This window comes from Dreissena polymorpha, chromosome 3 (genome assembly GCF_020536995.1).
Source record: "Dreissena polymorpha isolate Duluth1 chromosome 3, UMN_Dpol_1.0, whole genome shotgun sequence".
NCBI classification, from domain to species: Eukaryota; Metazoa; Mollusca; class Bivalvia; order Myida; family Dreissenidae; genus Dreissena; species Dreissena polymorpha.
This window is the reverse complement of record NC_068357.1, coordinates 81,190,880-81,217,109: the sequence shown is the minus strand read 5'-3', so window position 1 is coordinate 81,217,109 and position 26,230 is coordinate 81,190,880. Positions and strand designations below refer to the sequence as shown.

The following is a 26,230-nucleotide window of genomic DNA, read 5'->3' as shown; positions in this document are numbered from 1 at the left end:
AGTCTACAGCTCAAAACAGCTAGAGCTTCATACAGCATGGATTATTGCAACTCCCAGTTTCTCCAGCAAACATGCTGAGATAACATCAAAAGATTGAGCAGATGTCAAAATGTTTAGACACTGAGTGACAAACGGATGAGTACTCAGTATGTATTAGTTCTAGGTCGGATGGGATTTGTTAATTGCGCAAGTAATTGATACATCAAAGGCGTGAACACAATTATCATCAATATGTTTGAACATGATTTGCATTGTGGCGCGAGATGGACTTCGATAAATGCTATATTTTCTCATAAATACTTTAAATCAAACTCTTGGATAGAGAATACATATAAATGTAAGACTTATTATTACGTTCATATCATAAATGTTTGGGCAGAGGGTCATAATTCATGAAGCAATTATAATGTTGTCTCGAGTAACTAAATTTTATATACTAGCTCTAGTCTTATTTATAAGACGCGCAAAGAATTTAGAGATACTTTTAATATGGACTAATTTTTTCTCCAAATATTACCAAAATAAAAAGTAGCTTAATATTTGAGAGCGTCAACAAGTTGGACTAATACTAGATCTAAACAGCAAAATACGTATTCATAAAATTATTTCTGAACTGACATCATATGGTTAACTGTATGCTGCCAATATTGTGTTATTTTTTAGGTACTTGATTCAGGTTTTAAAGTATAATTGTAAATTTATAATACTATTTTTATCCTCTAATTACGAACAGACGATAGCTTACATCAAGGGAGGCGACTGATACGAACCAATAATGAAAACGAGGCTATGTAAACTACAACAACAACTGAACACACGGTCAAACATGGAGGCCGTAACAGATGGGCGAAATATGCCGGAGTCTGTACTGGACACTCTGTTTCAACCAGGCTACAGATCGCTGTCTTGGTAAGGATATTTGTGTACCACAAAACAACTTTTGCATAATATCGCAGTCATTTATAACACTGATAAAATAAATGACGAGTCATCAACTTTCGTTTTCATGTTCTCGAAAACGAGCCTTAGAACTAATATGATTATAGGTGCTACCTAATTTACGGGCAAAAGCTTTTTAAGTCTTTTTGAAAACCATGTATTTTTAATATATATAATATATATGGACATGATTGTGTTCAAAATATTTTAATTGTTGCAATAATTAAGTAACGCATCCAAAAAATCTATCTTAAAACGAGTTACATGTTCTTAGCTTAAGGATCTAGCATCTTATAATTTTTTGTTTTCTAGCCACAGGAATTTAAAGCTTGTTCGGTGGCTGTGGTATAGTGGATGGGGTGTCTGCTAACTTGCTTAGTCACTGGGACTGGGAGGTCTCTGTATTGATCCCTCAAGTGGGAGCATTCTTAAGGTAACCCTAAAAACATACTATGGCGTACCATTTGGGTTGAAAGTCAAGAAGACCTACAAGGTAAAAAGAGAAATGTACGTCAAAGTACAATAATTGTACGTCAACATACAAATGTAAAATACACTTCGAAGTATATATTTGTACGTCAAAGTAGAATTTGTACTTCGACATACATGTTTGTACTTCCACATACACATTTTCTGAACAGCCAATCAAAACATTTGTCTCTTGAGCTGCTTTTCCTTCAGATTTATTCATAATAAATGTTTAAAATCTCTTTTTTAATTGAGTACAAAATGAATAAAAAATATCAGAATGGCAAACAAAACACATAGAAGTTTCAAGTATTTAATGCCTTGAAATAGATTATATACAAATTTTGAAGAAGATTAAATTGTTACCTTTTTAAAGTTAAAATTCTTCAGCATATTGTGAGTATTTATTGATCATGCGGGGCGGAGTATCACGACTGTCCAGCGCATTACTGTGTAGGAAATTCCCAATGGTAACCTAACAGTTACCAAACATGAACGGGATAAATAATGTATAATAACCTCCCCGTTGGTCGTATTTTGTGATAACCATAACTTGCATAAGTCAGAGGTTAATTCCGCCATGCCAGGTCAATAAATATGCACAATATCTATGAGTTAGCGGTTGATAGTCGCATAATTTGGTATAAATTATAATAATAATAATGTTTAATAAATACACACAATATCTATGAGTAAGCGGTCAATAGTCGCATAATTTGGTATAAATAATAATAATAATAACGTTCAATGTCAAATATCTCTATAAGCAACAGATGTAAGGTGTCTTCTGATTGGCTAACACTCAAGGGTTGGTGAAAATTGCACGTCGAAGAACATTTCTCGTTCTACCTAGTAGGTCTTGTAGACTTTCGACGTCATGGTATATCGTATAGACACTAAGTACTGGTCCTACCCAGGAAACAGTTTGTTTCATCAAACGTCTCAATTCAACTTGACAGCTTGCTAAAGCAGTTGCATTTAGCATGCAGTACGCTGATTTAACATAATCAAACTCATGTGATGTGTCAAATCAATTTTGATTGACAAATTTGATAGGATTTTTTTTAATCCAATAAGTTTTAGACTGTCAAATAATACACACTACGTATTGAAAGCCATACCTGGAGCTTTCGTCTGTATACCATTTACTTCATCAGAAGAATGATTTCTACTGTTGGGAAACGTTAACACCGCTAATTGTCTTCTTATTTATTATCAATGAATAATTATGTGTAACAGCATAACAACAAACTTGTTTCGCAATTAAAATATTTAATAAATACAGGTATCTTGCAGGTTTCTAATTTTCTTTCGCAAACTATTGTTGAATAGTTTAAATTTTGTCGCCACTAAAAAACTAGCCATTTTGTAGCAATTCTTAAATCACAGTCTAAACTGCATACACTTAGCTCTATAGTTACAATTTGAATGCAAATATTAGAATGCATCATGTTATATCATCCATATATTTTTATTTAAACATTCAAATAACACATAACACAGTACATATATAAAAAGGTATGTGGTATTGTGTGAAGATACAAAACACTTCACATCATTTATTTGCACATAAAATAATAGTTACAAAATAGGTACTACTAAAACACTGTCATCAACCTACAGTACAAGAATATTTACGTAAATGAAATTACAAAGTGGTGTTATTTTATTTCCTTTTACAAAATTAACAATGCTGGTTTTCTACTAGCCATAAAACATTTATCATGGATTAACAAGTAACAACCACTTTATTAATTACACAATAGAAAGGAAATCATATTAATTGCATTATGCATTTACTAAACAAGCTATTTGCTACTGTTTAGAATTACACTATCTTACTAAAAATGATCACAACAGGTACTTAGTGCTTTTACATACTTGTGGTAAGTTTTGTATTACTAGTTTGACATTTATTGGCAGACACTTGTCGATATACAGACTAAATTTGCATGAAAACTTTCATATTTTTTCAGCATAATTGCCTTCAAATTGTTAATTTAACAACCCTTTGACATAATGTTTGCACATCTGATCTTATTATACCATAGCTGATTTTTGTTTATAGATAGACAGATATAGACTTTTCAAAGTTCTATAAAAAGTTCACACATGTTCCATCCAATTAAACCAACAGAACCAATAAAGACCACCACGGATAATAACTGTGTGTATAGCTTGGAAATTTTGATAGTTCAGGAATCTCTCCTTTGTTGATTTCTGTAAACCAAAACTGTCAGTTTTGCTGGATAGAATGGCTTGTGTGATGCCCAGCTCTTGCCTTGGCAAAACAGCTTCTAAAAACGGAAAACCGACAAATATCTTAGAATTTGATCAATAATGCAGACAATTTATAAATGTCTTGTTTTTTGCTGATTTCGAATCTGGAAGATTTTTACTAAAGATTGTGGTACGAAAATCCAACGGTATCGGATTTTGTGGTTTTAGGCCTAAACTTATTATAGTGATATGTAACCTTTCGGGATATCGGTAGAGTGTGAGCAGACGAGGTGTAAATACGTTAAAAATTAAAGCTAAAAGACTAAAAATTAGATCAGAATATCTTTAAATTTTGTGAATAAATGTGTTTCTGATGGATAACTACGGCAAATTACCAGAATATTGCTTATGATCACACGTAAAACTTCTTTCTGAGAGCGAATGGAAAATGCGTTATGAATTCTGACAAATAAACAGTAGGGTGTCGTTATTGGAATATCGCGAGAATACTGGAAGAATAGAGATGCAAACTATAATGTTTAAAACAAATAATTTTTTAACAAGCGTTTGTGATTTGTCAGGATAATAATAACAAAAAGATATCGAAAAGATCAAAGCAAATAAATTCGACAGAAATCTGAGATTCAGCAATATATTTAAGACGGGTTATGTTCACGTAAATTGTGTTTGGTAAAGACTGTCACTATATATATAGTGAACCAGTCTTCGGCTTATACCCACTATAGATGAGTATTCAGGGGAGATAATTGAGTAATGACTTAATTCAGGAACGGTTGCGAACAAATAATGCGAGAATATTTAGTGCGATTCGCTACACAATTTTGATGTCATTGATAAAAAATTTCCTGATGTATGTATTTACATGTGATTTAGCATATGCCAAAGTGTTTTTGATTTGTTCAAGGTCATAAATAGCATCGCGAAAATATATGTCACGTGGCAAATTTATTTGAGACGCATCCCTATGTGACATTCTTATGTGATTTTATGTCTAAATTTCCATATGTATGAACGGTCAACGCCCACTTTGCGGGCTTTTGCCGGTATAAAAACTTACAGCAGAAGAAAATTCATGATTTAAGAACTCTGAGTTTTCATTTATTACTACAAATATTGACAGACAATGTATCTTAATAGTCCAAATATTTGTAATCTGAATTTGAAATTTAACATTGAAAAGTTCTTGACTAAAATAAGCTCAAACCCGGTTAACTCACAGGTTGGGTCAACTCACGGTATTTCATTAGTGTCCTCTGGATTTTGTTAATAGACCAGTTGACGAGTGACGTCACTCGCACCTGCAAATATTTGACTCCGCCAACTGGTTGGCAAAAAGAGGTGAAATTCATATAAGCGCATATAGAGAAGGTTGAAATAATCATCGTTTTTATTGATAAACATGCACTATATCAAATATAAATTTACTAACTATAATGTCTGAATAAAACATAAGCGGCAAGGAAATGCATTTTTGGAACGATTATATTGTTGTTATTATTTGTTTTTACTATAAATGAACTTGGGACTGGAGCACTATATACGAGCTTCGGTATGTGGTTACCATAAAAATCTCAACTTGGCACATCTTCGCGACCATTTTTTAGATAAAAAAATCTCAGATATTGAAATTCTTTCTGAAAGTTTCAGAATAAATCAAATTTAATGAACAAACACAAATAAGGATGTAAACAAACAGCAAATAGATCAACTTTATGTACGCAACATATAGTAACTGATTTGAACAGTTATGCCTGTAAAAACTTGCCTTGTTACACATTAAATAAATTCTCTTGATAAATGTAATTGTTTTTATTTAATTATTCACACCAATTTTGACACTCTTTGTTTCAGCGTTTTTAACTCGGTGTTATATTGCACCTTTGTTCATCATAAAGCGATTATCTCGTTATGATCGGGTACTGTCCAAACAATTACAAAGAACACATTTCATAAATCTAGGGACCTATTCTTGGGTCCCTGCATAAACCACATGTGGCATCTGGTCTTTAAACACAATTTATGATACCTCCATGTCATCTCTTGGCATATTGAGCGATTATCTAAGTAAAATTGTAAAGCCAAAATACGACACAGTTGCTTTAATAAAATATTTTAACATATTTAAAAAAATGCAGATATTTGTCCGAAATGGATTAACAGGAACTAGTGTACATATATATTAGCCTGTTTAATCATAATAATACAGTGTTTAATAACTATAAATTAAAAATATTGTGCAATTTCACTGCTACACAATTAACATATTTAACAAAACGCAGACTCTAATGTAGTCCATATAAACGGACTCCCAGAGCCTTTGATAATTTTTGCTATGGCGACTCTGGCAGTCCATATGCACCCCTTCATAAACATGGGTGCAGTTCAGCGCAGCGAATCACTGCGCTTCACTAAACAGAAGTCGTTCGAGACAACTTGAGGAAAAAAATGAATAAACTTCATAAACATGTTAAATTTACCTGAATGGCAACCTTTGCATGCACCTTATAAAAACACGACAATGTTTCAACACACTTTTCTCGCTGACATGTTTATGTTTAAATTTGAAACAGTGTATTCTGTATCGAATACCACTTCGTTATCGACTTTATAGGCTGGAGCACATAACCCGACGGGCAAAATATTGGTGTTCTGCGACCTAACCAATATTGGGTCAATTTTCCAATATGGCGGATACAGCGTACAAAACCTAAGTCAATAAAATCAATTATTTCTTGCTTTAATGGTACCATTTGAATGAGTTTGTGGTTTAGATAGGTAAACTTTAATAAGTTCTTGCAGTTTCAGTGTTCCTTAACCCTTGCATTGTTGATAACATTTTGCACCCATGGACAAGAGAGAGCGCATTGCAACTGTAAGCAGCCCATTGGGCTATAAAGCTTAGAGTTGAATTATTGCAACTTACTCTAATAATATAATATTTTTTATAGTTTAATTGATTTTCTTAGCGAAAAAATCAGACAGTGGGTGAAAATAACTGTGAATCATAGTGATAGTTATTTTATTTGATGTCTTAAATTCCATATATGAAAATTGTTATATACGTTATTGATTGTTACTCTGAATGGTGTCAGATATTTGTTTAATTTAATATAAGTGATCATCACTGATGATTAACCTATTAACGGGGAAGCTACCAGGCTAAAAAATAAACAACAATGGCAGACAGTGTTGTTGTTATTGTTTCTGATGCAGTCAATATTGAAGGATTTTCGCCATAAAAAGGCAATTATCAAATAAAGTTAAGTTGAATATGATTTTCCTTTATTATGCCCCCCTTCGAAGAAGAGGGGGTATATTGCTTTGCTCATGTCGGTCGGTCGGTCGGTCCGTCCACCAGGTGGTTTCCGGATGATAACTCAAGAACGCTTGGGTCTAGGATCATGAAACTTCATAGGTACATTGATCATGACTTGCAGATGACCCCTATTGATTTTGAGGTCACTAGGTCAAAGGTCAAGGTCACGGTGACCCGAAATAGTAAAATGGTTTCCGGATGATAACTCAAGAACGCATACGCCTAGGATCATGAAACTTCATGGGTAGATTGATCATGACTTGCAGATGACCCCTATTGATTTTGAGGTCACTAGGTCAAAGGTCAAGGTCACGGTGACCCGAAATAGTAAAATGGTTTCCGGATGATAACTCAAGAATGCATACGCCTAGGATCATGAAACTTCATGGGTAGATTGATCATGACTCGCAGATGACCCCTATTGATTTTGAGGTCACAAGGTCAAAGGTCAAGGTCACGGTGACCCGAAATAGTAAAATGATTTTCGGATGATAACTCAAGAACGCTTTTGCCTAGGATCATGACACTTCATAGGTACATTGATTGTGACTCGCAGATGACCCCTATTGATTTTCAGGTCACTAGGTCAAAGGTCAAGGTCACAGTGACAAAAAACGTATTCACACAATGGCTGCCACTACAACGGACAGCCCATATGGGGGGCATGCATGTTTTACAAACAGCCCTTGTATCATGTTTTTGATATATGAAGATGGTTCCTAGACGCAAGTGAATATCCTTACATAATGGAAGTATCATGAGACTACAGTGGTGCAGGCTACTTGATTGGCCAACAAGAGTCAGGATACTGTTTAACTTACTAATTAATTTTATTATCGGTTGTCACTATTTTTTTTAGTACTTCTTGAATACTTTGATTTTTCATCATATGTGCAAATGTAACTGGAGCGTCATTTACTGATTTAGATGGGCATTTGAATATTGCAACTATGATTGTTGCTCACCATAGAAAAGACCATATGACAATAAGGGATACCAAAAAAGCAGTCAATTTCAAGAAAACATTGATACGGTAGGTTCTTGTTCAGTCATGGGTTCTTTTTGAGTCGTGAGTATGGAGATTGCGTAAGATCCTTGAATAGAACTAAAGCATATGATGCAGTTCACTACAGAAAATGTTTTGACACAGTCACCATCGTTTTGCTGATCAAATATTGGACAAAACCAGGTGCATTATAAATTCATACAATATCATAGTTTCAGTTTTAAAGAGATTGAATTGATTTCTGTGAATATGTTTGAGTATGATTTCTTTGTCTACTGAATGGCAGTAGTACGGTAGGTTACTTGGAACCACATGTTTAACCCTTTCAGTGTGGGAACCGAATTTTGAAGGCCTTTGCAAACAGTTTGGATCCAGATGAGACGCCACAGAACATGGCGTCTCATCAGGATCCAAACTGTTTGCTATTCTGATAGTGTTCTTTGAAAAAAATTGAAGAAAATGCTAATTTTAGAAATTCAGCGGAAGACATTTTAGCAGACGACAAATTTCCCAGCAATCAAAGGGTTAACTTGATATTGATTACATTGTGTTAGTTACAGTCTTGTTGATTACATTGTGTTAGTTACACTCTTGTTGATTACATTGTGTTAGTTACAGTCTTGTTGAATTCACACTCATGATGTAGACTCAGACTGTATGCTTATCAGCTCTAGCTACATGTATAAATAATGACTGGCACTAAAGATCTAAAGATTCTTAGACTAGGTGCTAATTAATTACAGTCTTAACCCTTTGCATGCTGGGAAATTTGTCGTCTGCTAAAATGTCGTCTGCTGAATTTGTAAAATAAGCATTTTCTTCATTTTTTTTCAAAGAATACTATCAGAATAGCAAACAGTTTGGATCCAGATGAGACGCCACGTTCTGTGGCGTCTCATCTGGATCCAAACTGTTTGCAAAGGCCTTTAAAATTCGGTTCCCGCACTGAAAGGGTTAAAGAAGTAAAGTACTGTATGATTGGTGGATGAGAGATAGATATGATTGGTCAGTGAGATTTGTGGATGTGACTTGGTATTAGGGATCTGTATGATCAGTGGATGAGGTAAAGAGATGATTGGTCAGTGAGGTGTGTAGGTGTGACTTGGTATTAGGGATGATAGGGTTTCAAAAAAGGAATGAGAAGTGAGTTAAAAAAGGAGAGTTAAGAAGTCAATGCAAAGTTAGGAAGTCAGTTACAAGTTAGAGAGAAAGTTGGAAATAGGTTAGAAACAAGTTGGAAATAAGATTGTATAGGAATTTAATAGAGTTAGAAAGGAGTACATAAGAATGCAATATAGGAGGATGAAATTTGTGGAGAAATTATATGAGAACTATGAATGAATAAAAGAGTAAACGCAGCAAGCCAGTTGTGTTGTGCTATCAATAGCAAAGGCACAGTTTTCCCCATGTCCGGTTACATATTTATGAGAATTTTTCATAGTACATCATAATTATTATTATGTTGACATTTTTTCACAATACATTAACCTCCCCTTCAATGTCAGTTTGTAATGCTATTTATGGTATGCAAATCTTGAAATTGAAATAGCCAATCAGAATGCATGGCTCAACAAGAACCTTCTTTCAAGATGGCGGTTTGACACCATCAACACAATCTATTATTTATTATTATTACAGACGATTAAAACACTTGAAAAAAAGCAAGAAATATAAAGACCAAGGGTTAATTATTTTATTTATAATGATTCATAGTCTTTTTTTATATATAATATTTGTGATTTATCAGTTTTTAGCTCACTTATTGCTCAGGTGAGCTTTTGTGACCGGTCTTTGTCCGTCGTATGTCCGTCCGTTAACATTTGCTCGTAAACACTCTAGAGGCCAGATTTCTTGTCCCAGCTTCATAAAACTTGGTCAGAAGCTTTGTCCCAATGAGATCTCGGCCGAGTTCGAAACTGGGTTGTGTCGGGTCGAAACCTAGGTCACTAGGTCAAAAAAAAGAAAAACCTTGTAAACACTGTAGAAATCACATTTCATGCCAAATCTTCATGTAACTTTGTCAAAATGTTTGTCTTAATGCTATCTTGATTGAGTTCAAAAGTGGTTTCGATCCAAGGAAAAACATGGCCGCCAGTGGGCTGGGAAGTTTTCCTTATTTGGCTATAGAGAAACCTTGTAAACACTCTAGAAGTCACAATTTTTGCCCATTCATCATGAAAGTTGGTCAAAACATTGATTCAATTGATGTCTGGAGGAGTTCGAAAATGGTCGAGATTGGTGAAAAAACATGGCCGCCAGTGGGCGGGGCATTTTTCTCTTTATGTATATAGTGGCAGTTTTCCCTATTTGGCTATAGAGAAACCTTGTAAACACTCTAGAAGTCACAATTTTTGCCTAATCATCATGAAAGTTGGTCAAAACATTGGTTATATTGATGAGTTTGAAAATGGTCAGGATCGGTGAAAAAACATGGCTGCCAGTGGGCGGGACATTTTTCTCAATATGTATATAGTGAAAACATGTGAACACAGTAGAAGTCACATTTTTGGCCCAATTTTCATGAAATTTGCTCAGAACATTTGTTTCCGTGATACGAGAGTTGAGTTAAAAAATGGTTCCGGTCAGTTGAATAACATGGCTGCTGGGAGGGGGGCAATTTTCTGATTATGCCCCCCCCCCCTTTCGAAGAAGAGGGGGTATATTGTTTTGCTCATGTCGGTTCGTCCGTCCACCAGATGGTTTCCGGATGATAACTCAAGAGCGCTTATGCCAAGGATCATGAAACTTCATAGGTACATTGATCATGACTCACAGATGACCCCTATTGATTTTCAGGTCACTAGGTCAAAGGTCAAGGTCACGATGACCCGACATAGTAAAATGGTTTCCGGATGATAACTCAAGAACGCTTATGCCTAGGATCATGAAACTTCATAGATACTTTGATCATGACTCGCAGATAACCCCTATTGATTTTCAGGTCACTAGGTCAAAGGTCAAGGTCACAATGACCCGAAATAGTAAAATGGTTACCGGATGATAACTCAAGAACGCTTAGGCCTAGGATCATGAAACTTCATAGGTACATTGATCATAACTCGTAGATGACCCCTGTTGATTTTCAGGTCACCAGATCAAAGGTCAAGGTCACGGTGACCCGAAATAGTAAAATGGTTTCCAGATGATAACTCAAGAAAGCTTAGGCCTAGGATCATGAAACTTCATAGGTACAATGATCATGACTCGAAGATGACCCCTATTGATTTTCAGGTCACTAGGTCAAAGGTCAAGGTCACGGTGACCTGAAATAGTAAAATGGTTTTTGGATGATAACTCAAGAACGCTTATGCCTAGGCTTATGAAACTTCATAGGTATATTGATCATGACTTGCAGATGACCTCTATTGATTATCAGGTCACTAGGTCAAAGGTCAAATTCACAGTGCCAAAAAACGTATTCACACAATGGCTGTCAAGGTCACGGTGACTCAACTTAGAAAAATTGTTTGTGGATGATAACTCAAGAATGCTTATGCCTAGGATCATGAAACTTCATAGGTACATTGATCATGACTCGCAGATGAAATAATGATGAAACTTGACCATGATGTTTGTCTGGACAATATCTAGGTCAAGTTTGACATTTGGTAAAGATTGAATGAACCGACTCCTCTCAGGTGAGCGAAGTAGGGCCCTCTTATTTGGAAATTGCCCACGACTCAACATTGAACAAGCATATAGCATACCTTTATTCTAATGTTGGTAAACACCCTGCCGACCTAAACAAATACTGAAATCTTGCACACTTTTTAATTATTGCATATTTCAGAAAGATTTATTTCTTTTAAGTTAAGGGTTTTGTACACATCTGATCTGGAACCAGAGAAGAACCTGAACTTTGAATCAAACAAATACATTTGATTTTAAATTCTAGCAATATCATTTTGTTCAAATCGAACAAAAGTATCTACCAGTTCATGTATCAAGAAACATGTATGGTTTTTTAGCTCGGCGTTTTCTGAGAAAACCCAAGGTATTGTCAAAGCCAGCTCGTCGTCTGACGTCCGCCGTCTGACGTCCACCGTCATCGTGCTAAAAACTTAAGATTGGCTCTAAAATCAAAGTGCTTCCACCTACAACTTTGAAACTTCATATGTAGATGTACCTTGATGAGAACTACACGCCACACCCATTTTGGGGTCACTAGGTCAAAGGTCAAGGCCACTTTTACCTTAAAAAAAAGAGAAAAAAAAGACAAGCTTTCATTTATTCAAAACTGCATCCGTAGCCGAGCATGGCACCTGTTATGTGGTGCTCTTGTTTTACAAAATGTAACACTGACTAAATTTATTCTATATATCAGTGGTATGAACCTTTGCAGAAATGTGAAAAGTAATCATTAATGTGTGCAACAACTGAAAGCAAATGATGGTAGAGAATAATTCTGATCCAAAGCAATTATCAATTTTATAATTGTTTTGCAAACCCATAACTCTAAGAGCATGCCAACATGTAGGAACAATAAAAATGATTCATTCAAATATACTGTTGAAATAGACTCATAGACTAAAAAAAAATCTTCTTGGTCACTATATAAAATGTAACACGAAATTCATACAAGGTTAGATTGTTAAAGACAAACAATACCATACATGTATATCTTGACACTTTAATGGACACAGCCAAAACAAATGTTATTGAAAAATGCACCTGCAATCTATACATGCCAGACATCCCAATCTTGGCAGGGCCCGTATCCACCAACCGATTCTTAGACTTAAGAATAAAGAATAGACTTAGAACTAAGAAAATGTGTTCAGTGTTTGAATATATACAGGCCTCCACTGGTGATTATGTCATTAACAAAATGTTCTATACGAAGAATAATATAGATAGAGATGTTTACTGCAGAGTTTGAATCAAAATTAAAGAAATTCTTCAATATTCTAATTTAAAGAATTTTCTTTATTCTTAGACTTAAGTCTAAGAATTGTTTGGTGAATACGGGCCCTGAACAGTCCCGCTTTTGGACCTTTACATTTTGTCATGAAATATCAGAGGCTCACAATCCAAGTTAGATGAAACTTGATATACACAGCGGTAATCTTAGCTCAAAATTGTTGTGACAAGTGACTTTTCCTAGTGTGGAAATAAGAGAGAAAAGACCCTACTTTTGCATAATTAAGGAAAAAGTTCAATGACAAGTACATGCATCAAAATAGTTTTTATTACCCAACCTATAAATGCAGTTACTTGTGATTAATAAATCATTATGAACACAAGTAAAAATACAAAGAATGCATTACAGAATATAGAGATACATGTAGCAAAAACATCAAAAGATTAATGGCATCCATGTTTGAATCATGTAAAATTGCTTTGAGTTTCAGACAAAGCGCGACTTTATAATTTATTTATATATTACCGTAATTACTCTATGTTTTCGGACACTTAAAAATAATTAATTTATTTCGTGTCCGAAATCATAGATACGAAAAATATTCACAAAATGCAGGTGTCCGAAAACTTAGAGTCGAAAATTGAAGTGTCCGAAAAAAGCGTCAATTGTATCAACGACTATTGGTAATAGCATGCGCTTGTAAAATACCATGCCGTATAGTATAAATTACAGTTATATATATTTGCACTGCATTTTAAATAATTTTAAATGCTTAATTTATTTGACAGAAAGTTACTACAAGGTTGTACTTTGACCAACGAGTTCAAAGATGAGAATGTGACGTACCGATACTCGCTAGTATGAACCTGTAATTAACGTAAAAAAGCAAACTATGAATTCTTTGTTTGTTCATTTCAGATAGTTGTTTTCTAACACCTTCCATTGTTCGTAAAACTTGCAATAGGGTGCATCACACTTTGAAGCGTTAAGTATTTGTCACAGTTATTTTACTTAGAAGGGGTAGGACCATTGCAGTAGATAATTGAACTGTTCATTGGTACTGCCCCTGGTAAGTGTCATAACGCTTATGCTATTGGGCGAAACCATTGTTTAATACCGGTTTTCAAGGTTATTTACCCAATAACGCAATGTAATGGTCCGTTGCCCTCAGGCATGCACCTTCCATGTTTTATGATGTTAATCTGGTTGTAAAACCCCATGATCGAAGTGTCATTAGATATCGAAAACAGGACCGAAATTTGGTAAAATAGCGCTGTAAAATATTCTGTCCGAAAACTTGGAGACATAAATAATGGACCAAAAATCATGTGTCCGAAAATTAAGAGTCATGAAAGATAATTATTTTTGCTAAAACAGGGGGTGTCCGAAAACTTAGAGTGTCTGAAAACATAGAGTAATTACGGTAACTCTGATAAAAGTAACCTCAGCCAGTTGCTAAACAGTTGCTTTATGAGTGATTATTTTCTCAAACCATGTAATTAATTATGGAAAATCTCAGACGTATTAACTTTACAATCAGAGAACATGCCAGTAATAATGTAAGTTGATAAAATTTGAAATTATCAAATAACACAGCTCAAACTTATTTTACATTATAAAAACAGATTAAGTCTATCCCTTGATCTTTTTTTTTTATGCCTCCGGATTGAAAGATTCGGGGCATATTGTTTTTGGCCTGTCTGTCTGTCATTCATTGTGTGTGTCCCAAAACTTAAACCTTTGCAATAACTTTTGCATTATTGAAGATAGCAACTTGATATTTGGCATGCATGTGTATCTCATGGAGCTGCACATTTTGGTGGTGAAAGGTCAAGGTTAAGGTCATCCTTCAAGGTCAAAGGTCAAATTTATGGCTTCAAAGTGGCGCAACAGGGGGCATTGTGTTTCTGACTAACACATCTCTTGTTTCAATGGTATTATACACTCTATAGCAACCAGCTCATAAGAGTGTTTGTGAATTATTCTTTTCAGAAATTTGACGATTTCTGAGCTTAAGATAGGTTACGGCATAAACAAGATGTATAATCTGATTGTATCATGTATACAGTATAAAATGTGGCTGTAAATGTTATAAAGTAAAAGTTACAGTTGATAAGAACAAATGCTTTTTTTGAACATATAAAATTGTAGACAAATTTTCACTGTTAACCAGTTCCCACACTTTCATTTTCTTGTATTTATATTGAAAACTTGTGATTTGTATTTATTATCTTCAGTGTCACCATGGTCAAACCTCGGATAAATTACCTTGGTGTCTGCTACACAAAACCAGACTCTTATGCCGATCTAAGCCCATCAATGTATGACAGAGTTAAAACAGGGAGAAGGCAACACAAATCAGCAGAAGACCAACAGCCCGAAGATATGGAAGTTGAAGAATCTGGCAGTGATAATGAAAAAGAGTTGAAGCTCTTTGTCAGTGGCAATAATCAGGATCGGAAAGTGTTTAGCAGTTCTCTTGCTTTTAATGGCCCAATGGTCATGTGTGTTGATAATATAAGGGCACACTCGAATGGAATTCTACCATCACCTACAAAATTGACCAGAAAACTTGTTGAAAATCTAAAGACTACTGAACGAATGGAGACATCAAATGATTTGCTTAAAGATTCTACCAAGTTTTCTGGAGTTTACCTCGATGTTGATGAAGTTGTGCATGATACAAGTATTGGAGACTATGATGTTAGTTATCCCGACCTAGAGACAATAGAAGAAGAAGATGGAAAGGATGAAAGCTTGCCAGATATATTTGCAAAGAATAAGTTGAAATACATAAATAACAAAGAGCGCAGTTCAGAAAGAAGTAAATCTGCAATAAACAAACATTTAAGTAATTGTGGGATGATGACTTCCAATGAAGAATCTGAAATACCTAGCTGCCAAAGTGATGAAAGTATTTATGTACAAACATTGAAATCCGTCCAGCCAGAAAATAGAACGACAACTACAGTCAAAGATGTAGAGGTGTCAGTATACAAAACCAATTCTTTAAATATTTTTGAACAAATGTCGAGCTTAACATCAAACTCAAACTTGTGTGTAACTGAGATACATACACCTGAAAATAGTGACCATCAAGACAATAACATTGCGTGTATTACTACTGAAGAGACTTTACAGGAACTTAAAGAACCAAACATTAAAACATCTGTGGAGCCAGATCATGATACATTAGATGAGCTTAACAGTGAAATCATCACCACTAAGAAAATGCCATTGAAAGGGAAGGTCAAAAGTGGTAAAATAGATGACTCTGTTAAAGACAAATCTGAATATTTAAAAACACAGCTTCTGAATGACAAAAGCAAAAGAGAAGGCTCTTCAAAATATTTAATGAACTGTAGGTCCAAAAGTTGGGATACAACATTTAAAAAGCAGAATGATAAAAACATTCCCACAAGTACTCCCTCTGATAAAATAGAATCTGTCAGTCTTTCCAATGACCAAGTTGTTTATGCAAAAGAAAATGAAACTGATAATGAAATAATTTTGCAGCAATTGGGTAAATGTACCAGCATTGAAAAAAATTGTTCACGCTCTATGTCTTCTGATTTTGAACCGAGCAGGGAAACCTCAAAGAAGGCACCCATGAAAGAAAAAGATGATAAATTGAGTAGACAAAGCGAAAGAAGAACGAGTAGTGAAAAAGAACAGCTAGTATCCAATAATCAAAAGGTGTCAGATGTGTCAATAAGGTTTAAAAATAAACACGGGTCGACTTTAAATTCACACCAAAAACACGAAGATTGCTTACCAACAGAGATAAAGAAAAGTAGTGAAAAGAACGAAAGGAAAAGCGATGTGGTGAATTTGAGTATTGAAATGATGGAAATAAACAGTAACAAGATCCAATCTTGTAAAAACAGGAAAGTTATTGAAACAGACAAGCGATTTTTATTAAACAGTGGTGGTAGATTTGAAACGGCAAATAAAACGGGCAGTGGTTGCAATAAGTCAGATGAAGATGAACCTAATACAAAATCCAAAAAGTGTAGTTTTCCTTCAGGTGGCAAGGGAAATTCTAGATGTTCTAGTAAATCCAATTATAACACACATACCATAGAGAGTCTGGCCACATCAGAGAATCCTGAAGAAATAGTTGTATCAGGTGAAACAGCCCACACAGTAACTCAAGCTTCAGACAGTTTGAACAAAAATGAAGGTAATGTCAGTATTGTAGAAGGGAAGAAGGAGGAGATTGAAAGAACATTTAAACAAATAGATATTGAAACAAAACAACTTTCAACTGCAAATGAAGTGTCTCCAGATGTAGATGATGGTGGAAGAAGTTCTGAGTCCGCAAAAATATCTTATTCAGTGCCAGTTGAACCACTTACAAACAAGGTTCGTTTTTGTCCTTGTTGTAAGAAAGCTCTTTATTTGTCTGCTCACAAATTTGATAATCATAAAGTTTACTGTGAAAAACATGTGAAACAGTTTGAATTGAGAAAAGCTGAAAAGAGTGAAAGCGCTATGGCTCAGTCTTGCAATGCAAAAGAAAGTGAATCAAGTGCGATGAATGAATCAACTGTCAAAGTCAATGGTAAAGATAATACATCAAAAACACACTCGCAAGATTTGAATAGCGAACCAGTAGGAAAATCAGAAGTTGTGATGAATGAAAATAGCAATACTGTTCACAAAACTAATAATAAAATACAGCAAAATGTGCCATTAGATATTAAAGCACAGAGCATTATTTCTAATGATAATGAAGATGAGAGATTAAAAGGTACCTCAAATAACAGGAAGACATCAATGCTGTTATGTAATGTCTGTAAAAGAACTTTCTGCAAAACAAATGAACAACTTGCCAAACATATGGAACGTGTCCATAACATTAGGGATGTTAAAATTGTTATGACGGAAGAAAAAGGGGCAAATGCTCATGGTGAAGTTAACAAAATTTATGGAGCAAGTTCTAATATTGGATATTCAAAGAGTGAAAGGGTTAGGAAATGTGAAATTTGTACCAATAAGTATTTTCTTACCCAAGAATGTTTAGATAAGCATTTTAAAGAGGTTCATAAGACAAACACTGAAAATGTTCAGTTGAAGATAAAATGTGCAAAAGTAGCTGAGAAATCTCTGAATGAAGAAAATACAAAAGAAGATAAAAAAAATGTCCATTTGAATAAAGAATTTACAAAATTAATTGACAAAACTCTAAGTTCGAGTATACCTGAAAACAACACTAAACTGAATGCTCCCTGTGATGTGTCAACAAAAGACATTGTTGTTGATACTTCATCAGCTAAACAGGAAAATGTTGTTGAAGGAGCTAAAGCTGATAACAAAGATATTCCACATGTTTCAAATAGTGCTACTTCAGAGCAGTCTTCAATCAATGTTTCTCCTAAAAAGTACACATGCCAGACTTGTGGTGAGACATTTAGATATATAAGTCAGCTTAAATGCCATATACACCAACAGCATAGAAATGCCTTTTCACCTGGAGACTTGAGAAATAATAAAATTTCTAATTATAAAAACAACAGTGCCAAAAAGCCATCACCAAACTCTAAGGTCACTTCAAAGCTAGGTATCAACAAGCCATCAAGTGAAATAGAAATCCTTAAAGTCTCAACTAATGAGTCAGTAACAAGCTCTTTGCATGTAGGTAACAAAAAACCTCGACAGGATGTCGATACTTTGAAGCGGAAAATAGGAGAGACATCAAGTGTTTCAGATCCAGCTAAGACTATGTTGCTAAGGAATGACACTGTACACGACAAACTCAGGGAAAACGATTCCTTTAATATTCCATTTAAGTCCAGGGAATCAGAACATAAACAAGGCAATGAAGAGGATGAACCACCAAGAAAAAGGAGAACATCAAAGGTGGAGCTGTACTCACCAACAGGACAATCCATGTCAAATATTGTCTCACCAACACGTCAATTGATGGATCTTCGCTCGCAGACAAGAAAATCAATTGATGATAGTCGCTCACCATTAGGACAATCAAAGACTGGTTTGCGCTCGCCCACACGAAAATCAATAGGAGATCTTTGCTCACCAACACAACAATGCAAGAAAGATCTTTGCTCACCCACACGACATGATTATGCAGACCAGGATGAAGAAAGCACAAAATATTCATCAGATACAAGCAGCGATAGTAGGGAAAGATTATCTGACAAACAGGAAAGAAGCTTGTCACTGGAAAGGGAATGCAGCAGTAGGGAAAGATTATCTAATGAACACGAACGGAACCTTAGGGCTAAATATAAACATTCTCATAGACAAAGACAGAGCCCAAACAGAAAGTCTTTGAATGTTTCAAGAAGAGGTGATCCAAGTTTCAGAGGGAACAACACAAATTTGCCTAATGTGCATAGTGTTATGAACCCTTACAGGAGGGATATGTCAGGTCAAGGTCGAGGGTCAGATAGAGGTCGTGGTAGAGGTCGTGGAAGAGGTCATGGAAGAGGTCATGTGGGGTATGGTAATCGTTTTAAACGAAGTGTAAAACAAGATGGCTATTTTAGGTGCAGGAAGTGTTCAGAAAGATTCCCAAACCGTGATTTACTTATGGCTCACATAAATGACAAAAGACACTATTGCCCGACATCATGGAGACCAAACAGGGCTTGACACTAACTTTTTTTACCTACTGACCCAAAGGACCACCAGCTTTCAGAAAATTACTGGTCCTCCAAGATTTCAAGTGGTCCGACAATTTTTATGTTATTTTACCTAAATTTCAACTTACTTTCCGGACTATACACAATGTATGATGACTATCATGCATTTATAAAAAGAAAACTATACTGAATTAATTTAATATTCATTGTACACATGGTACAGTAACATAACTGCTATTTTTATCCCAGTCTCGAGTCAGCCCATAAAATTATGATGAAATTATCGGTTTATTATGAACATGTAAAGTGGTTTTATTGATGAAAACAGCTTTCCACCAGTATTTCACAATTAACTGGACAGGATTTTTAACTGGTCCGACATATCAATCAAATTTCTAGTTTCACTGGTCCTACCTATATTTTACTGACCCTGGGTCAACGGACCACCGTTAGTGTCGAGCTCTGCCATATTGATTGAGAAAAAAACGTTTTTGTAGTTTGTTCACCTGATTGTGTATAAGGCTGCTTTATTTATGAATTTTGTGTTTTAATCTGTTTGCTGTTGTTGTTGCTGTGATGATGTCATTCTTTTATACATGTACAAAACAAGTAGAAATCAGCATGTAATTATTTTATATCAGGGAAAAATAGTGCTTCCTATGTTGTTGTTTTTTACAGAAATTGCTTATGTAAAACCTCTTTGTACACTTAATCATGTTTTTTTGTCTTCGTGTACTAGAAATTGCGTTTCAGTTTTTATTACTTACCAATATTATTATTTCTATCAAAAGATTTGCACATGTGTATGTTGATGGAACTATTAAATAACAAAGTTATGTAAAATAACTTATTGCATTTTAATTATTATTTAAAAAATAGTTTGTGCACACATGGATTCTTCACTTACCGGGGGGGTAAATGGACACTTGATGTTACACTTAAAATGTAGCAATTATTGTGATCTTGAAGTTGATAATTTTGGTTGATCTCATATGCAAAAACATACATTGTACATGTAAAAACAAAATGAGATGGTATCAAACACATTTTTTTGTTGTGTGCATTTTACTTTTACCAATAGTTGCATATAATTTGAGGTTTATTTGCTGCATTTTTCTTTAAACAAATGAGGCAATTTTAAACAAATGAGGCAATTTTATTAATTTCAAAACACCTTTTAAACAAGTGAATTTATATCAAAGTTCAAAATTGTTATTCTTGTTAAGTTTTGTAAAATAAAGTTACTTGCCACATTGTCATTGTGCCATAGGTAATAATTGATTAATTATATAACAATATCACTGTCATAACAGAACATGATAGTTTGTGTTTTGTTAGTACATGTATGTTAAAGAAATATGTCGGTTGAATGTAATTATATACTAACCACCAAATTGTTATGGTTTTGTTTTTTGTTTTGGTAATAATGTCTAACTTTTGTTCCTCTAAAATGCATAATACTTTTTATAGTGTGTGTAGTTATAACTTACATTATTGAAAACCATATTTGTTTTTTGTTTTATTTAAACTTATGTATTGTTCAATTGATAATGTTCATTTTGAATTTTTAAGTACTGCTGAAATGTTTTTTTGTTGTCTCTTTTGAACATTTTAGTTCTCGTCCCATAATTTCTTTTATATGTGTATATGAATTGGCAGTTTTTTAACAAGTTACGTGAATGTGGCTTAACGCTCATTGAAAATGTAATCAAACAAATAATCTTTCTTTTATTAATTTTACTCTAACATTTGCATGCCCATTATTATTTAAAGTTTTTTTTAACAGTTTTATGTTAAACTGAGATTTACATGTGTATTTGCACAAGAATGTGATCGTATACATTGAGGTAACACTATACCGGTACTTGTAATAGTATCAGATGGTGTCAATGAATTGTTCAAAATTTATTGACATGCTGGAAAGAAGTATGAGTGGTCTGAAACGTTCCAACTCATTGAAATGGAATGAAATACCCCAGCTCACCACTCATGTATACAGTATACATTTCCCTAGTTCACCAGACATTTATATCAGTGATTCAAATTTGTGTGTAACCTATGAACTAACCATTTCTTTTGACATTTTACTCTGATTATTCCTTCTATACTATTTATTTAGTGTTGTTAATATTTTGAGGTTAATTTATATTTTGACAATAAGAGCTGATTGCTTTTTCATTTGTTAGTTGTCCTTGTGGGATTTTTGACAGTTTTTAATAGTATATCAGTCATTTCAAGTTGGGCAGTTAATCAACACACTTTTTTTCTTGGGAAGCTGGCTTACACGTACCATGTGCACAAACTACTACCCTGCCCTTCTTGATTCAAAGGAAGGGGGATAATGGCCGTATGAAAATTTCATTAGCATTACCACATAAATTATGTTATATGACTGGGATAGAGACAGCGATCCTCATATTTGTTGTTCATTATCTACCTAGTTCATAATGGTTTTTTTGCCATTAATGTGTTATAATTAAAGTCATGGAATTTCCAGCATGTACACAATGCTTGTATGATTACGCTCAAATATAATGTACTTTGGTCAATTTTCATTAAAGAATCAAGTGGTATTTTAGTTCAAGATGAACTTAACTCAATGGTCGGTGTTTTGTTGCTTCATTTTAAATGCCTTTATAAAACATTTCATAATGTCCTTCTTGAAAATCTGCAGTGTTGCATCTTCAATTTACTATTCGGGCCCCAGGACAATGACAATGGTTCAGCTTATTTTGAGGCTTCTTCTAAAGCATATGAGCCTTTCTGTGGAAAACTAGGCTTAATACATACCGATAAAGTGTTGTCCCAGATTTATGTGTGCATCCCCAAAAGCCAAACAATGACAGCACGTTCCTCGTTGATGGGATCTTTATTAAGCAGAGACTTCCTCTAAACAAAAAAATCCTTAAAAGCCAAAAGTGTTGTCCTTTATCATGTGACCTGATGTTGCAATACTGTCTAGTTCTTAGTTTTGTGTACCATTGATAATAATAGTTGGGCAGGTAAAAGAGTTTCATTATCATGTACATGTACATGTATATACACTGATTACCTGTATATCAATAACAATGGCTTAGTTTCATTTCGTAAAAATATAAGAACGAAAATGGCCCAGGGTGTTTAATTGTGCATAAATGTATGAGGGTGTATAATACATAAATATTTATGACCCCCTTCGAAGAAGAGGGGGTATATTGTTTTGCTCATGGCGGTCCGTATGTCCGTCCTGTCCGTCCACCAGATGGTTTCCGGATGATAACTCAAGAATGCTAAGGCCTAGGATCATGAAACTTCATAGGTACATTGATCATGACTCCCAGATGACCCCTATTGATTTTGAGGTCACTAGGTCAAAGGTCAAGGTCACGGTGACCCAAAATAGTAAAATGGTTTCCGGATGATAACTCAAGAATGCTTAGGCCTAGGATCATGAAATTTCATAGGTACATTGATCATGACTGGCAGATGACCCCTATTGATTTTCAGGTCACTAGGTCAAAGGTCAAGGTCACAGTGACCCGAAATAGTAAAATGGTTTCCGGATGATAACTCAAGAACGCTTAGGCCTAGGATCATGAAAATTCATAGGTACATTGATCATGACTCGCAGATGACCCCTATTGATTTTCAGGTCACTAGGTCAAAGGTCAAGGTCACGGTGATCCGAAATAGTAAAATGGTTTCTGGATGATAACTCAAGAACGCTTAGGCCTAGGATCATGAAACTTCATAGGTACATTGATAATGACTCGCAGATGACCCCTATTGATTTTCAGGTTACTAGGTCAAAGGTCAAGGTCACGGTGACCTGAAATAGTAAAATGGTTTCCGGATGATTACTCAAGAACGCTTATGCCTAGGATCATGAAGCTTCATAGGTACATTGATCATGACTCGCAGATGACCCCTATTGATTTTCAGGTCACTAGGTCAAAGGTCAAGGTCACGGTGACTCTAAAATGGTAAAATGGTTTCCGGATGATAACTCAAGAATGCTTATACCTAGGATCATGAAACTTCATTGAGGTCATTGATCATGATTGGCAGATGGTCACTAGGTCAAAGGTCAAGGTCACAGTGACTTGAAACAGTAAAATGGTTTCCTGATGATAACTCAAGAATAATTAGGCCTATGATCATGAAACTTCATAGGTACATTGATCATGACTGGCAAATGACCCCTATTGATTTTCAGGTCACTAGGTCAAAGGTCAATGTCACAGTGACAAAAACATATTCACACAATGGCTGCCACTACAACTGACAGTCCATATGGGGTCATGCATGTTTTACAAACAGCCCTTGTTTAATTAGATTAGGTATATCTCAATGAAATGTTATACATGATTTTTATGTTGATATAAATGTTTTTATAAACATGTATTTTTATATAATTATTATTCAATTATTATGGAATGTTTATTATAACTCATGTATTCATGTTAATGCAGATTGCAATTGTAAACACTCAATATATTGATAACTATGTTAATATTCAGATGTTTGAACCCATTTCTTATCTAATCAGACATATTAACTAGGATGTTCATAGTATGGAGAATAATTGAGTCGCATCATGCGAAAATTGGTCTAAAGCCATATGCTTCCAGCTTAGATCCACAAGAGCCATCTGCGCAGTCTGTTCAGGAGCTTCCCTGTCTGCTAATATAACTGCATAACCATGTGTGAGTTGACGCTATTTCACTGGCTGGTCTGTTGCTACGCTGACTGCAAATGGCATAAGACCCATTTTCGCATGACACTGCTGAAATTATGTAGTAGGTACACACATCCAACGATTTTTAAGTTACATGTTTGTAATATTTTGCAGCTTCATACATGAACAACATTAACAGAGATTCAATAAATACTACTGAACTCCAATAGATTGAGTTTCTGTTTGAAGAATGGTATGGTGTTTGTCATGTTTAAATTAGCTACATTTGTGCAGTTACAATAACCATCGTTACGGTAATATTCTCATTCTTCCAATCGGGAGGTTGTTTAATTAAATAAATCTTTTTTTTTCACTTTGCATTACCATGGTACAGCAGTTGTCACGAGAGGCTGTTGAAATTCTCAATGAAGTATTTTCATGTACATATTTCAAAGATCACTGATCTATATCATAACATCTAGAGCCGAAACGGGTACTAGTTCTCTGCATAGGATTGTTTGGAACCTTGGTTGTACACTAGTTTCTCACTGAAACTGCCCGGGCTGTGGTCCCCCCCTATTGCAATGCCTGTCAGCTGAGAATGGTCCTCTTCCATATCAAAAAGCCGAGTTGCATCAGTTGGGGGAATAACAAAATAAGTTACTGAAAATGTGCCGTGCATTGCGAAGATCTCGTGTGTACTTCGGTTCAATTGGTTGTTGTGTCTGCTCAAGTAGAACACATTGCATTTGGGCAAATATGTATTAACATTTTAACTACATGTAATTAGAATAAACACAAATAAGCATTTGGTTCCATTGGTTGTTTTTTTTCTTTCTAAAAATACAACATACAACATTTTTGCAACAATATATATTAACATTTCTACTACATGGAACTAGAATAAACTCAAAAGAGTGATCAGTTCGATTGGTTGTTTCGTTTTCTGAAATACAACATATAACATTTGGGCAAAAATATGCATTAACATTTTTACTTAATGTAATTAGAATGAACATAAATGGGCGTTCGTGCACGTATGCACATGTGTTCATTCAGTCGCAGTGAAAAAAACATGCGCACACATTATTCAGTTTTGATTAAATCTAAGATTAACACGTAAATTCATTGAGTACTGGTATATATCCTTCCCCCAAATACAATTTTAATTTATTGATGGGTGCATTTCCTTAATGTATAGTAGAATTCTTACAAAATAAGGCACATTTAAGGAACACTTGTAACATTTGACCTCAGTGTGTGACCTTGACACTAGAGACCTTTGTCACATTAAGACTCAATGCACAATGCGGACGATGAAAGATGTCAAGAGAAAGATAAAAATGTAATTTGGAAGATAAAAAATGTCCATGATAAGATCGAATATCTTTGGAAATAAAAAAACCTTATATAAACATCGCACGTATTTTAACAATGTGCATATTACAAACATTATGATAATTTGTTTTTTGACAAAACTTAAAGCAGCATTATACATTTTAGTGATGTTTATACTCATCAATGAAACTTCGTGTTGAGGTAAATTGATTGTATTTATTGGCCGGCATTATGCAGGAATGACAAAACAGTTACATATTACCAGATGTTTTCTTATATAATTTTACTAAAATGCCAATAACTATTAACATTTGCATGTAGATATTTGCAACAACAAAAATTCATTGTGCATCTTGCACATGTTTGCTTAGAGTAAATGCACTCGTATTAATCATTTCTAACGTCATATGTGATAGTTTTCAAAAACTGAACTCAAACTATTGTACTCGTGTACACTGTTCACCGGACTAGAGCGCTTTACCTTTTCCTTAATTTATATTGCATTGTTCGTGTCTGGGTTTAAAAACAATACAACCTTGTGTCTGAACCTTTGGTTCGTAAGATTGCACCCAAAACGAAGAAGCTGTTGGACTACTACGAATTTCCCAACCTCCGTCGGCAACACAGAATACTGTCTACAATAAAGCGTCTGAACTCCGTGTTGAAGAACCCAATAATGAACGGGTTCAGGGTGCTGTTGATCACGAATGAATATTTGGCGAACACTACCCAGGCATTGCTTGTATTATCATACGTCTGCGACAGGCTGATGGCAAAGTACGGTACAAAGCTCACC

The 26,230-nt window shown here is 34.7% G+C and overlaps 1 protein-coding gene across 1 annotated transcript; it reads left to right on the top strand.

Moving 5' to 3' along the window:
* The first annotated feature begins 287 nt into the window (after nucleotides 1–287).
* LOC127874957 (uncharacterized) lies at nucleotides 288–24,323 on the top strand. The gene is made up of 3 exons (XM_052419665.1): nucleotides 288–337; nucleotides 734–909; nucleotides 15,069–24,323. Exons 2-3 carry the CDS (start codon nucleotides 776–778, stop codon nucleotides 19,447–19,449), a joined length of 4,515 nt encoding a protein of 1,504 aa, XP_052275625.1. The 5' UTR covers nucleotides 288–337; nucleotides 734–775; the 3' UTR covers nucleotides 19,450–24,323.
* Nucleotides 24,324–26,230: the final 1,907 nt, after the last annotated feature.

Excerpts from the sequence above, each read along its gene's own strand:
- LOC127874957 (XM_052419665.1), top strand. The coding sequence starts at position 776 with ATGAAAACGAGGCTATGTAAACTACAACAACAACTGAACACACGGTCA. Across the intron at positions 910-15,068 it reads GGCTACAGATCGCTGTCTTG|TGTCACCATGGTCAAACCTC; the intron begins GTAAGGATATTT and ends TATTATCTTCAG.